Source organism: Oncorhynchus mykiss, chromosome 31 (assembly GCF_013265735.2).
Source record: "Oncorhynchus mykiss isolate Arlee chromosome 31, USDA_OmykA_1.1, whole genome shotgun sequence".
NCBI lineage: Eukaryota > Metazoa > Chordata > Actinopteri > Salmoniformes > Salmonidae > Oncorhynchus > Oncorhynchus mykiss.
The window spans coordinates 33,075,532-33,089,452 of NC_050571.1; the positions used below are offsets into that span (position 1 = coordinate 33,075,532).

The 13,921-nt window shown below is 42.3% G+C and overlaps 3 protein-coding genes across 5 annotated transcripts in view; 2 read left to right on the forward strand and 1 right to left on the reverse strand.

The window, feature by feature from the left end:
• The window catches only part of LOC110505037 (large neutral amino acids transporter small subunit 3), a 44,091-nt gene extending 39,874 nt beyond the window's left edge, over nucleotides 1–4,217 (forward strand). For both annotated transcript variants that reach the window (XM_021583980.2, XM_021583981.2), the window contains exons 12-15: nucleotides 1,631–1,760; nucleotides 1,858–1,931; nucleotides 2,025–2,148; nucleotides 2,225–4,217. In XM_021583980.2, the coding sequence (XP_021439655.1) occupies nucleotides 1,631–1,760; nucleotides 1,858–1,931; nucleotides 2,025–2,148; nucleotides 2,225–2,410 (514 nt within the window). In that variant the 3' untranslated portion in view covers nucleotides 2,411–4,217. The remainder of the gene's footprint in view (nucleotides 1–1,630; nucleotides 1,761–1,857; nucleotides 1,932–2,024; nucleotides 2,149–2,224) is intronic.
• LOC110505040 (mediator of RNA polymerase II transcription subunit 19-A) lies at nucleotides 390–9,147 on the reverse strand. Of its 2 annotated transcripts, none has more exons than XM_036969624.1 (6): nucleotides 8,688–9,147; nucleotides 8,225–8,347; nucleotides 7,941–8,074; nucleotides 7,634–7,730; nucleotides 7,448–7,542; nucleotides 390–1,067 (listed from the first exon to the last, which is right to left on the reverse strand). In XM_036969624.1, exons 1-6 carry the CDS (start codon nucleotides 8,905–8,907, stop codon nucleotides 1,026–1,028), a joined length of 711 nt encoding a protein of 236 aa, XP_036825519.1. In that variant the 5' UTR covers nucleotides 8,908–9,147; the 3' UTR covers nucleotides 390–1,025. The 2 variants fall into 2 exon arrangements, with proteins under 2 accessions (XP_036825519.1, XP_021439658.1); XM_021583983.2 differs by lacking the exon at nucleotides 390–1,067 and adding an exon at nucleotides 4,450–4,809.
• Nucleotides 9,148–10,383: 1,236 nt separating this feature from the next.
• Nucleotides 10,384–13,905, forward strand: LOC110505039 (thioredoxin-related transmembrane protein 2-B). The gene is made up of 8 exons (XM_021583982.2): nucleotides 10,384–10,672; nucleotides 10,778–10,838; nucleotides 11,330–11,443; nucleotides 11,716–11,792; nucleotides 12,342–12,448; nucleotides 12,585–12,650; nucleotides 12,822–12,951; nucleotides 13,064–13,905. Exons 1-8 carry the CDS (start codon nucleotides 10,484–10,486, stop codon nucleotides 13,214–13,216), a joined length of 897 nt encoding a protein of 298 aa, XP_021439657.2. The 5' UTR covers nucleotides 10,384–10,483; the 3' UTR covers nucleotides 13,217–13,905.
• Nucleotides 13,906–13,921: the final 16 nt, after the last annotated feature.

The following is a 13,921-nucleotide window of genomic DNA, read 5'->3' on the forward strand; positions in this document are numbered from 1 at the left end:
AGGTGTACCATGCTCTTAGAATAGATTGCCAATATTCTCGTCCTAGATTTACGTAATTTCTAGCTGTAGACTAGTAATTTTACGTCTAGGATTTGCTCTTATTCTGTAGTGATCGATAGTCCCAGAGTTTAACCATTTCCAGCCGTGTAGCCAAAACTATAGCTGTATAGTCTAATAACTCCATCCTGGCGTTCTCTGACTTTATGTACATTTTGTAGGAATTGGGTTTTATACTCTGTGGAAAAAGGGGCAATTCCATGACGCTCATGTGGGCGTGACCACTGATTTGGTTAACTTTATATGAAAACCCATATTTTCTCATTTAGGTTAACATCACATTACATCTTTTTACAAATAGTTTAATGTTTAATTACATACATGTCACAATATTTAGATGTGAACCTGACAGCTGGGAAAAGTACACTTTAAGGGAAACCGTTGTGTGTTTCCTGTCCTTCATGAGATCACCAAATGAAACACACTCTTCATAAGTGTCCACGGACCACTCCCACATTCTCAACAATATAAATATTGTTTAATTATTCATACTTTTGATGTCCAAGGGTGTCTCTGTGTTCTCACAGTTTACATTCCAACCTCCAACACTACAGAGCATTGGGGCAGCGTATTTTATGACCGCCATAAAACGGCAGACTTCCCGCTCTCCCCTTCTATGAGAGCGAGAGCACGCTGTAGAGCGGACCCACTGTAACCTGATCCTTCAGATCGTCACAGGACAGTCATGATACTCCTTTCAAAACACCGCACAAGAAAATAGTGATTCAGGATCACGGCTAGCTACCACAACTCGGCACAAAGAGCAGTGTGATGTAAAAAAAATATTTAAAAAAACATACAAAGTAGTAACAGCGACTTAATAGGGAATTAGTGACACAACAATCAATGGCAAGCACATGAGAAATACACAAAATGATAAACATCAAGTGCATTCCTCTGAACAGGTAGCCTACACATTCAATATAATACAAATATTTCTAGAAAATAATGAAGCTAATTAAAATGGTCTACCTCTTCTGGCCAGGGAGAACACCAGTACCCGCACGCACCTGAAAAACAAAGCAATGTGCGCTCTAAACAGCTGACTGACAAAAGAAAACAATGACAAATTGTTAAGGACGCATGGCAAACAAATGGTGAAAATGAGTTAGTACAAAGGAAAATCTATGCGAGTAGAAAATCTAGGCCAAAATTCAGCACTACTGAGTGGACAGCGATGCGCTCTAGCCAGCTATAGAATTGTACCATCCGAACAGCACTCAGCCTGGCCTGGATGACAAGTGCAGCCCTTTAGAAATAAATGGTTTCCACCATGACAGAGAGGGGGGTGTTAGTTTAAATTGGAAGCTTTTATTTTAATATTTAAACACCTGTAAAACATATTTACCACTGCATTTGAAACAAATAGGAGACTGGTCAAATTATCATTATTTAGAGACCCCCCCCTCCCTCCAAGTTTGACATTTGTTGCGTTCAGGGGAGCTGAGCACCCCTGGATCCCCTGATCTGCACCCTGAGAGAGGGGGGGGGGTCATAATGAGAACTCTGTGGGAAAATAGAATGAGGAAAGAGGTGAGGTTGATGTCTTTTGTCCCTGGCCAACCTCACACAGACCAACAGACGGGCCGACGAGAGACAAAAAGATCCAGAAAATCACCAATGCCATGAGAGCCTTCATCTTCACCAATCTGCTACTGCTGGTGTTCGGAGTGTGTTGTCTGATAGACAACCTGCCGCTCCAGGTACACACACACTAATGATCGCTCGTTCATTCTAACATACTGTATCAGACGAATGCACAGAAATACCCAAATGTCAACATTCTCTCTCCTCCTGTAGATCCTGACCTTCATCCTCCACACCATGGTCAGAGGGTTCATCCACTCCTGCTGTGGAGGCCTGTATGCTGCCGTGTAAGTTTTCAACTTCCTCATCTTCATCATGCAACTATGGTCACCATCTTTTAAATACAGAATTTGACTTAAGAAATTATTTATCTCCCTCAGGTACCCCTCTAACCACTTTGGTACTCTGACTGGGCTGCAGTCGATGATCAGTGCTGTGGTGGCCCTGCTGCAGCAGCCCCTCTTCATCATCATGGTGGGATCCCTGCACGGAGACCCCTACTGGGTGAGTCAGTTATCCATACAAGGGGTTTTAACCCCTCACTGGTCGTCTAACTTCCCATATCTCCGTCACCCATCAGATCAACCTGGGCATGATCCTCTTCTCATTGGGTGGCTTCCTGTTGCCTGGATACCTATTCTACCATCGCAGACACCTGATCCAGGAGAAGGAGGCTCGAGAAAAGAATGGCATTGGCCAGGAGAGAGAGGGTCTCAACCACTCAGATCACAACAGCCTCAAACACCATAGCAACGGTCTAGCATAGGAAGTGGTTCTGGCGCAATGCTAAGGATTGTGGGCACTGTAGAATTTTTGTCAGTGTCCATGGTTATCCACAAAATCAGCATAATTTTATTTTTTCATTGTTAGGATTATTGCTGTTTTTGTTGACTAAACCATATTTTTTAAATCATAATCCACACATTTGTCTCGATAAGGAGAAGTTGTGTCGTCAATATTTTATGCTGTTTAGTTTCTGGGTTCAGTTCAGAATATCCAAATGACTTGTTAAAAAGCCACAACACTTTTCACTGGTCACAAGCAGACACTCACACCTTCATATGTCCGTGTTGCTAGGCCAAAACTTCTAAGGTACTTGAAAGACCCTTCAGTGACGTGTTAATTCTTTAGTATTACTCAATCCATGCAGACGAACACACACACAACACCAAAGAATGATTTTCAGATATGAATTGTGCAACTTCTGCTGAAAAAAGTCATTCATTGTAAATCAAATACACTGGTTGTCATATACAAAAAAAGGAATCAAAATGACATTAAGTATGAATTAACACAGTAAGGTAGTGATACATTTTACTAGGAAGCTTGGGAAAACCAAACCAATGCACACTTCACCCAGCCACGAGTAATGCTACAATTTGTTGTACCAAATATGCCAATGCTTTTTCTATTGCAATATTTTTATCACATTAAACATGCATACAGACACACAGACTGACTGTAGAGACACTGACTACCTCTTCTTTCCCCCAACGTTCTCTCTTCAATCAAGACCCGTCTGTCTGTGTGTGGTGTGTAGATTTGACTTTTCATCGTCAGTTGAAATACGTAGATTTTGTATGCATAGATTGATAATTCAAGAAGTGGAGTTAATCGGTCATTCTCCACTGAACATACAATTCAGATGTTTTTTTATAGGAAAACATGAACTTGACACTTGACCCCCCAAAAGCATAGACTTTGAGGTTTTAAAAGTAGACACGTAGAATGGTAGTGTCCACTATCATACTTTTACAGCTTTGTGCACAGGAATGAACTTGTGTGTGTAAATAAATGTATTTAAGTGTCTTTTTGTACCTTTTAGCTGCATGTGTGTTAAAAAAGGGAAGTTGTGTGTTAGCAGATGTATTCATTGTAGTGCCATTGTAGTGTCTGATGAAGATTGTGTTTTTGCTGTGTACTCTACCCGGTTACAGAGCTCATGTATATTGTAGGGCCAGGAATTTTTCATATCCACATATCCTGACCAGGGAAAACTCTATGCCCTACGTAAACACAAAGCTCTGGCCTACAGAGACTGTTTTTGTAAATATAACTTTCTCTTATCCAAATGCTTCTGGTGTAATTCTTCACAACACTATTTGCTGAGAAGACCATGTTCTCAATAGAAATAGTCTGATGCATTTATATTATGCAGTTTCTATTATGCAACTGTTAATGTGAATCATTGGTATATAGTGGGGAAGGGGGATTGAAAGTGTTATTTTTGTATTAATTCAGTGCCTTGCCTGACCTCAGTGCATAGAATTGAATGTAAATCAACAGGAAAAGACAGTACCAAACTTCACCTAGGAAACCAAATCCACGTTGGGAGCCTTTCTAGTCATATCTATGGGCTGCTAAGCCATATTTTAATATGTACAGCACCTTTCCTCAGGGGCATGTAGCTTTGCCAAAATGATGATGTATTGTATCTAATCCCCTCCCCATCGTGCTCCTGTTTTATAGCTTTTGTGTGTCAGAAGTGAAATGCATCCTTTTGTTTCTGCCATGTCTCATTTGGGGACTAAAACCAGCTTTAAGTCTTATCAAATAAACAAATATGTAAGAAACTGTCCTGTGACTGTGTTTTGATATCCCTGACAATCTTCCAAGTTAGTACTATATTCATATTAGAAATGAAAATGTTGAATGGATGTTTTCAGATTGTAAACACGCCGGTGCATATTCCTGCCTTCGCTAGTTCCCCTTTACCTGGAAGAGTCCTGTGCCCAAGACTGAAACATATCACTAAAGGCAACCCGTGAGGCGTCAGGGAGAAAACCATGCCACAGACAAAGAGGATCAAGGCAGCATGGACAAAAACAGTTTATTGGAATATGTGGTCAGAGAATATCACAACCAAATGAAAAAGGGGAACATAACATACACTCATTCAGAATATCAGTGGCCTTCCGTCTCTCATCCTCGAACAATATTACACTGCTGACATCCAATCTACCACACACACATAAGACTGTCTTTCCCCTCCCTGTCACACAAGCATAATCTCTCGTTATCTAAATACATATTCTTCTAAACACACTCGTACCAGCTTCTCAAACACACACACACACACACACACACTTGTTGTCTCTGTCTGGTCTATCGGAGGCTGTTGGGCTGAGAGCCAGCCAGGCCAGGGTGGTCCGGACTGTGGCGGTTCTGTAAGGACAGACAGAAACACTATAGAAAAAGTGCCGATCCATAACCATCGGCTTCATCTCCAATAACCTCCCTCTGAACTTGTATTGTGTACCACTGTTTATGTTCCCCCTGTATGCGCTTGTTTGATGCAATATGGAGATTTCAGTCCATTATGATTGGGACAGTAAGTTCTCCCGATATGCGCAACACACGTTGACCACACAAATGTTGATGTATAGCCAGCAATATGTTAAGTTAGCTAACTCAAAAGGTAGACAGCTAGCGTTTAGTCTCTCAAATTTGGACCTTGTGATTCCCTAAGATCAAATAATGATAAATATGCTATTATTTAGTCAACTGTTTGCGCGAGAGGCTGTTGGTCGACCAAAATGTATTTAGCCCAAAATGTATTTAGCCGAGCAGTAGCAAAAAAATCTAATTAAAATACAAATCATGGTGTACAAGTCTGATTGGCTCCTGTCTGAGTGGACTAATCCATTGTGGAGGCCATGGGGATGGCACAGTCAATCAGTCTAAGACGTGCTACTGAAATTGTATATGGTTATATTAAGTAGGAACAATGGTGCAACACCAATAACAATATTATTTTATAACAGATTGGATAGCGGTTGCTGTCCACGGTTCTGAAACCTCCGTGCGCTGCTGTTGAATTGGTGCCTTTTCTGAGACCATGTTGCTATGTGTATAATAGCAAAGTTAATCAGCATATTGGTGTTGAGAACAATGCAGCAGAGGCAACAATGGAATGAGATAAGAAAAAAAACCCTTGCCTTTACTGTCTAAGAAAAGTGAAGAGAAGAAACCAACTTAATTAGGTCTATAATCAATAGTCTAACTGTTAAATGTGCCTGCCTTTATAAATAATCCACAGTGTCCGTTTTTAAATCATTGCTATGCTGTAATAAGCTTTTTTTCGTTAGACCAGCATCTCTGATATTAAATATAATGTATTTAGTGCTGTTTAAACTGTTCCAAATTGTCCTTTTTTAAATAATAATAATAATAATAATAATAACCACCCTCCTTTTTTCTTTATCTCCTTATGTTATTACTATTATTATAATCACAATTATAATAATAAGTAATGTCATTATCATTAGTAGGCTTATTATAAACTGGGTGGTTTGAGCCCTGATTGGCTGACAGCCATGTTATATCAGACCGTATACCACGGGTATGACAAAATATGTATTTTTACTGCTCTAATTATGTTGTTAACCAGTTCATAATAGCAATAAGGCACCTTGGGGGTTTGTGGTATATGGCCAATATACCATGGCTAAGAATTGTATCCAGAACTTCTGCGTTGTGTCTAAGAACAGCCCTTAGCCATGGTATATTGGCCATATACCACACCTCCTCGTGCCTTATTGCTTAAGTATATCAGCCTTGTATAACCACCATCAAGCTGTAGGCCTAAGAGCGCATCCTGTTTAGTCTTAATACCGTAACTTACATAGTTAGGCCTATATTTCAATACTTATACAGGCTACTGTCTCAATTTATTCATTCATGTCATCACACAGCATACGAGTCATTCATGATGTGAAATGCAAGCAAGCATTTTTTTGTTTTTAAATAAAATAAAGCGACCATTGAACAATTAGTGTAAACAATAAATAGGCCTAAACCTTTCCATTTTGGAAATTGCATTCACAAATGAATGTTACTGTATTTAGTATTTTCTGTAATAAAGGCTTTACAATTTTTTAAAATTAGTTACAGACTCTTTGGTAAGCTTATACATTTATTTAGTGTTGTTTACACTGTTCTAAATGGTCAGAAAAATGATATTGTAATCTAACAGCACCTGTTTGGCCCACACAGGCCTAATATGCACGCAGTGCTTGCGCCATACCTTATTTTTATTGATCTCCAGTATTTTCCACATCTAGTCATATTTATTCCACACATCTGTCTTCCCCTTTACCTCCTGCACAAACAGTAAACATTCCCCCGTTTCGAGTTTGTCATGTCCTCTGCATCCATTTTGCTGTCACATGTGTTGCGGCGTTCAGAGTTCGTCATTACCAATTTATTGAGGTGATTATGATGTGCAATAGGTCAGGCCCTATTGGACACATGCATGCGAAGCATAGATATGTCACGTAAAGAGAGCAAGGATTGAGAGAATGTTTATCCCAAACAACTGAGGGATTTCGGGGCACATAACTCTTCAGTCAGAAGTGACTAATTATGTTGCATCTTCAGCAACACAGACAGCGCTATACACACAGTTGATGTTCTGTGGTGGTCACTGCAGCAGGGAGACACACAACGGGTGCTAGTCACTCGCTGTCTCTAGTCATTTGTGTGTCTTAATTATTTCATCATACAGTTTGCTTAAAACATCAGACAAGCTCAGTGCAAATAGTTGATTTAATTAAAATACATAGGTTGTGTCAATATATGGAAAAATACATGTTTCAAAACCGGTCGAAAGAACACACAAGTCTTGGTCGACAAATGTTTTTTTTGGGGGGGGGGAAAGCCCTAGTTCACTCCCACATTTGAGTCGTTGTTATTCCAGGCGTATATGAGCAATTAGCCCGGGGACAAGGTTGCAGGCTTATAGGTCTCCTATATACCAACTTCGGTGCAAGAGATGGAGAAAGGGTCAGGGCAGCAGTCTTACCTTCTTCTTTTTCTTGTCTTTCTTTTTCTTCTTGCGGTCAGGGTCGTCATCTCTTTTCTTCTTCTTCTTCTTGGGGTCAGAGTCTGAGGGTGTCTCTGTGAAGACAGAAGGGTTTCAAAGGCTGAAGGGATGGTTGGGTGTGTGTGTGTGTGTGTGTGTGTGTGTGTGTGTGTGTACATGCGTTACCTTGAGGTATGGGATCCTGTGGTCGGTTGTGTTTGTGCTTATGCTTGCTCTTCTTCTTTGGAGGCTGGATGTGCATCAGTCGGTACTGCTCCGGTAGCTGGAACACAAACACACAGAGTAGATAACGTCTTAACATCGTCGTTAACAGTACAGAAATGATATGGAGGCCTAGTGTTGGATGAATAAAGTATCCTAAAAATTGGAGTATTGTGGTCAAAGGAAGGTGTGTGTGTGTGTGTGTGTGTGTGTGTGTGTGTGTGTGTGTGTGTGTGTGTGTGTGTGTGTGTGTGTGTCTCTCTCTCTCTACCGGTCCGGTGTGCAGTCTGAAGCCGGTGAGGCTGGCTCCGGTCAGAGGGCTGAAGGAGTTGCCACACACTGGAGGCTTCTCTATCAGAGAGCGCAACGAACTGCCATCCTGGGTACCAGGCCAGTCTATCATACCTACAGACACAGGAAAGAGGGAAAACAGACAATTTATTACAGAGAAAAGAGAGATGGGGGAAGAGGCAAGTGAGGTGGGATACTCAGCGGGATGGGTCCACAGAAATCACTTACAGACAGACATAGTAAAAGTGACGAATGGTAGTTCACCTGGTAACTCTGGCAGGAAGTTGCTGAGCTTTTCCTTGACTTTCTTGCCACAGAACTTGTTGTAAGCGTGTTCCAGGTTGTAATGGGTGATGAGGTTGGTGTTGCCCGTAAGCTCATTGCCCACTGTGAGGCACATTTTTAAAATACACGGTCAATGCAGTAACAAGATCCAGAGTTTGTCCACACGGACGTCAATGTCCCATACTACTAGGGTCCAGACTCCAGAGGGAGTAACTTGTGATGGCTAATATAGGAAGTGCACTTAGAAATTGATATAGCAATATAACATACACACAAAACACGCTGGGCTCTTAGCCAACAGCCAGCTAGCTCAGAAAGGCTAACGTTAGTTAATGTTATTATTAGAAAATAACCTAAGGGGCTAGCAAAAAATACTTCAAATCCTCCACTCGGGTACGAATAAACATATTACGTAGTGCCCACACTGAAATGTTAACTGTACCTGGTAGTTCTCGCAGTAAATAAAAAGGTTCGTTCATGGCTCCCGGTTTCCGTAGAGCAGGCCCCTCATCCCCGAGCTGAGGTGGCATCTGGGCCGCCATCGGGACTTGGTTAGGCGGTAGAGGGGGTGGTGGATTTCCCGGTCCAAATCCCAGAGACGATGATCGGGGAGGTCCCTGAGCATCATTTTGCCCATACAGAGTTGAAAACATTTCCGTCATATCTATTGCGAGTAATACATTTAAATAACTAATACATCGATGTCTTCCTAAAGCAATACGGTTAGTTTTGTACACATGTGACTACAGACGACAATCTGACAACATCGCTTGACTAGTCTCTACTCCTTTGTGGTATAGTTGTATACTGTCATTGCATATTTTCCATTGGAGAAGTACCGTAATACCAGGAATATATTGGCCGACAAAATGTGTAATGACGATGGCCTTACTCCCCACTACAAAAGTGTGCGTTTCTAAAGTTCATTTTGTAACGACCCTTGGTTTATAACCGCGGAAATCGACCTCGCCACATGAGCATGCTTTTGCGGCACAGTCGATAGCGCGCCGGACCTCGGGCTAGAAGGTCGAGGGTTCGAGACCTGCTTCCTGCCTGTTTCGTTACAATATAGTACACTTGATTAAGCACTCTAGCTACTAAATGAAGGCAAATGTGTTTTTTATTCGGTGTTTATTTAATGACAAAAACAGGGCACATAATAAAACAGAACTGGTATACTAAGTACAAAAATGTAGCATGTCAAGGAAGACACATTTCAGTTGAAGGTATTCAGTTGTACAACAAACTAGGTGTCCCCCTTTCCAATCTGCTTTAGTACAGGGCTGTACTCAGGGTCATCAAAGGTCGCAGGTGGGCAGAGGGAGGAAGAGAGCGTATGGAACTCGCTAACAAGATGCCCAAAAATGCAGGAATTGACAAAAACAAACAAGGGAAAAAAAATCCTTAAAATATGTTCCTACAGTAGGCCGATGCTAGTCTCTATGGACGCAGACTAATGAAAATATGTGTGCGCTACAATCACCATTGTATGGCAGGGGCAGCCTAATCTTCATAACATCTGTTTTTGACAGCTAAACCAAAGCCAAAATGTACACCGACTCATTTATTCCATTCCATTTACAACTCATTGGATCTGGGCGGCGCACAATTGGCCCTGCGTAGTCCGGGTTAGGCCGTCATTCTAAATGATTTGCCTAGTTAAATAAAATCTGGGCACCAATGAATCATGATTCTCGCTCTCTCGCTCACTCATGTAATGGAGCTTCTAGCTTGTTCAGCTGATCCAGTTTGCACCGTAGCTCCCCCCCATCGATCAGTTTGTTGATGTCATCCTGTATAGGTGCCACACACGCACGTGTCAAAAGTCTACTTAAGCCAAAGGGATGGTGCCCAACCTGGAAAGTCATCAGTATATATTTTCTTAACTGCTTATGGATGTTATTTTCTGTTGCAATACTAGACTTATCCTGTACGTTATCTCGTGTACCTTTAGCAACTTTGTGTGTTGTTTCACCAACTTCCTCATTTTTTAAACGTTCTTTATGTTTTAGAGTACCCGCTAGAAACCACCGTCTACGGAACGACAACGGGTACAAAAAAGGTTTTTGCTTTTCTGTCAGTGTCCGCATGCGCAGTCAAGTGTCATATGTCGCGCTCATTCACGTTGAGCAATCTTTGGTTGAGCTCTTGCTGCTTCAGCTGTCACCACTGAGGTATAATAAGAACGGCTGTCACTGTGCTCAACCCCCTTTCTTTCTCTTCTCATGCTGAGGGAACATGGGGTTGATCACCGGAGTTATTGCTTTCTTTTACCACTTACCTCAAATATACAAATGGCTATTCAAGCCTTATTACATCTTGTCTATATTGATGTCCTCCGCATTCCTCATACTTCGCAAGTGTCCGGGACTTTGCGAAAACCTCAACACAGAACGGGAGGACGGGAACCCATGCGACTTTGACTGGGTCAGTATCGGGTAGAGTTGCTCTTGCGCTAAATCTTGCGGTGTTTATTGTTACCGTAAATGTTGCAATACTTGCATGTAATATTATGGGGCCTATGTCTTACAGAGAGAAGTGGAGATTCTTATGTTTCTCAGTGCGATTGTCATGATGAAAAACAGAAGAGCCAGTACGTGCAGAGTGAAACACAAATACACACACACACACACACAGGTCTGGCCATGTAGCCGTGGGTGAGCCCACTGTTGTCACTGAACATCTCTCATAGGTTTACAGTATAAACAGTAAACATCAGAACAAACACATACACTGTTATTTCAATTTTCCCAACAAACCCGGTCCCTCACATCTTGTAAACCATCTCCTGAGATTACAGCACTCCCAAGGTTCATCTGCTTGTTCATTGGCTCTTGACAATGTGTTTGTTTTGTAAACATGAGAATACAGTTGTGAGGGGGGGGTTTTGTTAACTCCTCCTACCCCCCTTCCCTATCCTTGAGTCTTATTATTGTTCTCTCTACTCATCCCCCCAGTTTCTCCCTCCCATCACTCTATTCATCCCCCCAGTCTCTCTTGCCCCTTTCTCGCTACTCCTTCCCCCAGTCTCCCCCCTCTCTCTGTTTCTCTGTCATGAACACTAACCTTTCTCCTGTTCTCCAGTCACATTAGAGCAGCATGCAGGGAACCTGTTTATGTTCAGTAAGGTGGCCAACGTCATCCTCTTCTTCAGGCTGGACATCAGACTGGGCATCTTCTACTTCGCTCTGTGTATTGGTGAGCTGCTTGTCACACTGCCCTTCATGTCACTGCTCTCAGTCAGTTAATATGCATTATAACTAGTGACCAGAGGAAGTTGGTGCGCTCCTTGTTAAGACAAGACGATGCTTGCTTCAGGGATGGATTTGCACTTCGACTTTACTGGTCAAAACCAACCAGTCTGTCTGTGCTCTGTGAGTGAATTTGACAGCATGTGTTAGGAGTTAGGGTTAGTACCAAGTAAATATTCTACAATGTCAATAATGTTTCTGTTTCCTTTCCTGTCCAAGCATTCGTCATGACCTGTAAACCGCCACTCTACATGGGCCCAGAGTACATCAAGTACTTCAGTGAAAAGACCATAGATGTAAGTGGGGTGATCCAAGACTTGAGATGTGACAGCCATGAGTGTGAAGACTCGACGCCATACTGTAGGCTGTTGAGTCTATGTAACGGATGTGAAATGGCTAGCTAGTTAGCGGTGTTCGCGCTAAATAGCGTTTCAATCGGTGACGTCACTTGCTCTGAGACCTTGAAGTAGTAGTTCCCCTTGCTCTGCAAGGGCCGCAGCTTTTGTGGAGCGATGGGTAACGATGCTTCGAGGGTGACTGTTGTTGATGTGTGCAGAGGGTCCCTGGATCGCGCCCGGGTATGGGCGAGGGTACGGTCTAAAGTTATACTGTTACATCTAGTTAACTGAGACTTTCATTACCATATTACTGACTGTGAGCATTAGTTTTAGCTTATTTACAACAGGCTAAGTGTTGCTAATCCATGTTCTACTGCTCTAGTATCCGTGCTTGCCAGCCTAGTGACAATACTATTAGTAGGGAGACACCTGGCTGGAAACCAGACTACTGATACAGTGATTGTGATCTACTCAGGTAATCTGATCTGGTCTAATCCCATTGGACAGGAGGAGCTGAATCATGATACTCGCGTGACGTGGATCGTTGAGTTCTATGCTAACTGGTCTCCCGAGTGCCAGTCCTTCGCCCCCGTCTTTGCCGACCTTTCCCTCAAGTTAGTATTCTCCATCTCTCCTCTATCAGCGTGACTTCACCCCTCCTCTACTCTTCCTCCAGTGAAACACATCTTTCTAATGTTGTTGTGTTAACTAAACATGGCTGTCGCTTGTTCTCTTCCCTCTGTTATGCAGGTATAACTGTGCAGGACTGCGGTTTGGGAAGATAGACGCTGGCCGGTACGGAGAGGTGGCTCAGAGGTAAGACTTTCCCTCTCTGATGTTGGTAGTGTCTCTTACAAACTACATTTTCACCAGAATGCAAACAAAATGTAATTTATATTGACATTCAGTCTACAGTCTGTCTAGAAGTTAGATGAGAAGGGGCCTCCTATTTCTATAGTCTGACACTTTTTCTGCCCTTCTCTGCAGGTACAAGGTTAGCACCTCCCCTCTGGCCAAGCAGCTCCCCACATTGGTGCTTTTCCAGTCAGGGCGGGAGGTCATGAGACGTCCAATGGTGGACAATAAGTGTCGAGCAGTGTCCTGGACTTTCAACGAGGTGTGTTGCGTAGGGATCACTAATCTGTGTGTGTATGCGCGCCTTACTTTTTGAAGTGTGTGAATGGCTTTGGGTCCCCACTCACACACCCGTTTGTCTCATTCTGTTCTAGGAGAACATCATCCGCGAGTTCAACCTGAACGAGCTCTTCGAGGCATCAAAGAAGATAAAGGGTCGTGGCGAGAACAGCCCCTTACCACCAGAGGGCAGCGAAGAGCCTCAACCTGAACCGGACACCCCAGCAGAGAGCAAGAAAGACCAGTAGCGACCAAGGGAGAACAGGGACTAGATTCCTCTACCAGTCGTGCACACAGTTCAGAATGAGCCATCTAAAACGGAAACATCTAACCGTCCTAATTATTGATGCCTTAAGGTCCAATGCAGCAGTTCAATAGATTAAGATTATTCTGCGTAACAATGAAGTACCTAAATTGTGATCAATTTAAAACAAAATGGTTTTAAAAAAAGAAACAAAAAGCAAAATTCTTGCTTGAGAAATGACTTTCTGGGAGTGGTTTGAGTGGGGAAGGGGAAAACTAGTTATTGGTAGAGGTTTGGAACTAATTTAGCACATGGTGATGTCACCATGGAAGGACAAATTCCCTCCCATCAAAACAGGCTGAAATTACAGTAATTATTTTCAAACAGCTACACTAAAAGGGCATTGACATTATTTTCACAATATTATTCCAACCTCCGTGTGGAAATATAAAACACAGGAAAATCAAGTTGGATTGCACTGGGCCTTTAAATGATTTAAATGAAAATGCCTTACTACCATCTCACTCATTCATCCATATTAGTTATTCTGTGACTTTCAGTCCACTTGTTTTTTCATGTCCTGCTGCTTTTTGGGTCATATTTTTCAAGACCAAAGAATGAATTCAAACTGACAGTTTGTAGGCTATAATCTGTTCTGCCAAAAGTGAAATAAAACTGTTCAATGCTCTGAGACCCCCGTACGCTCTTG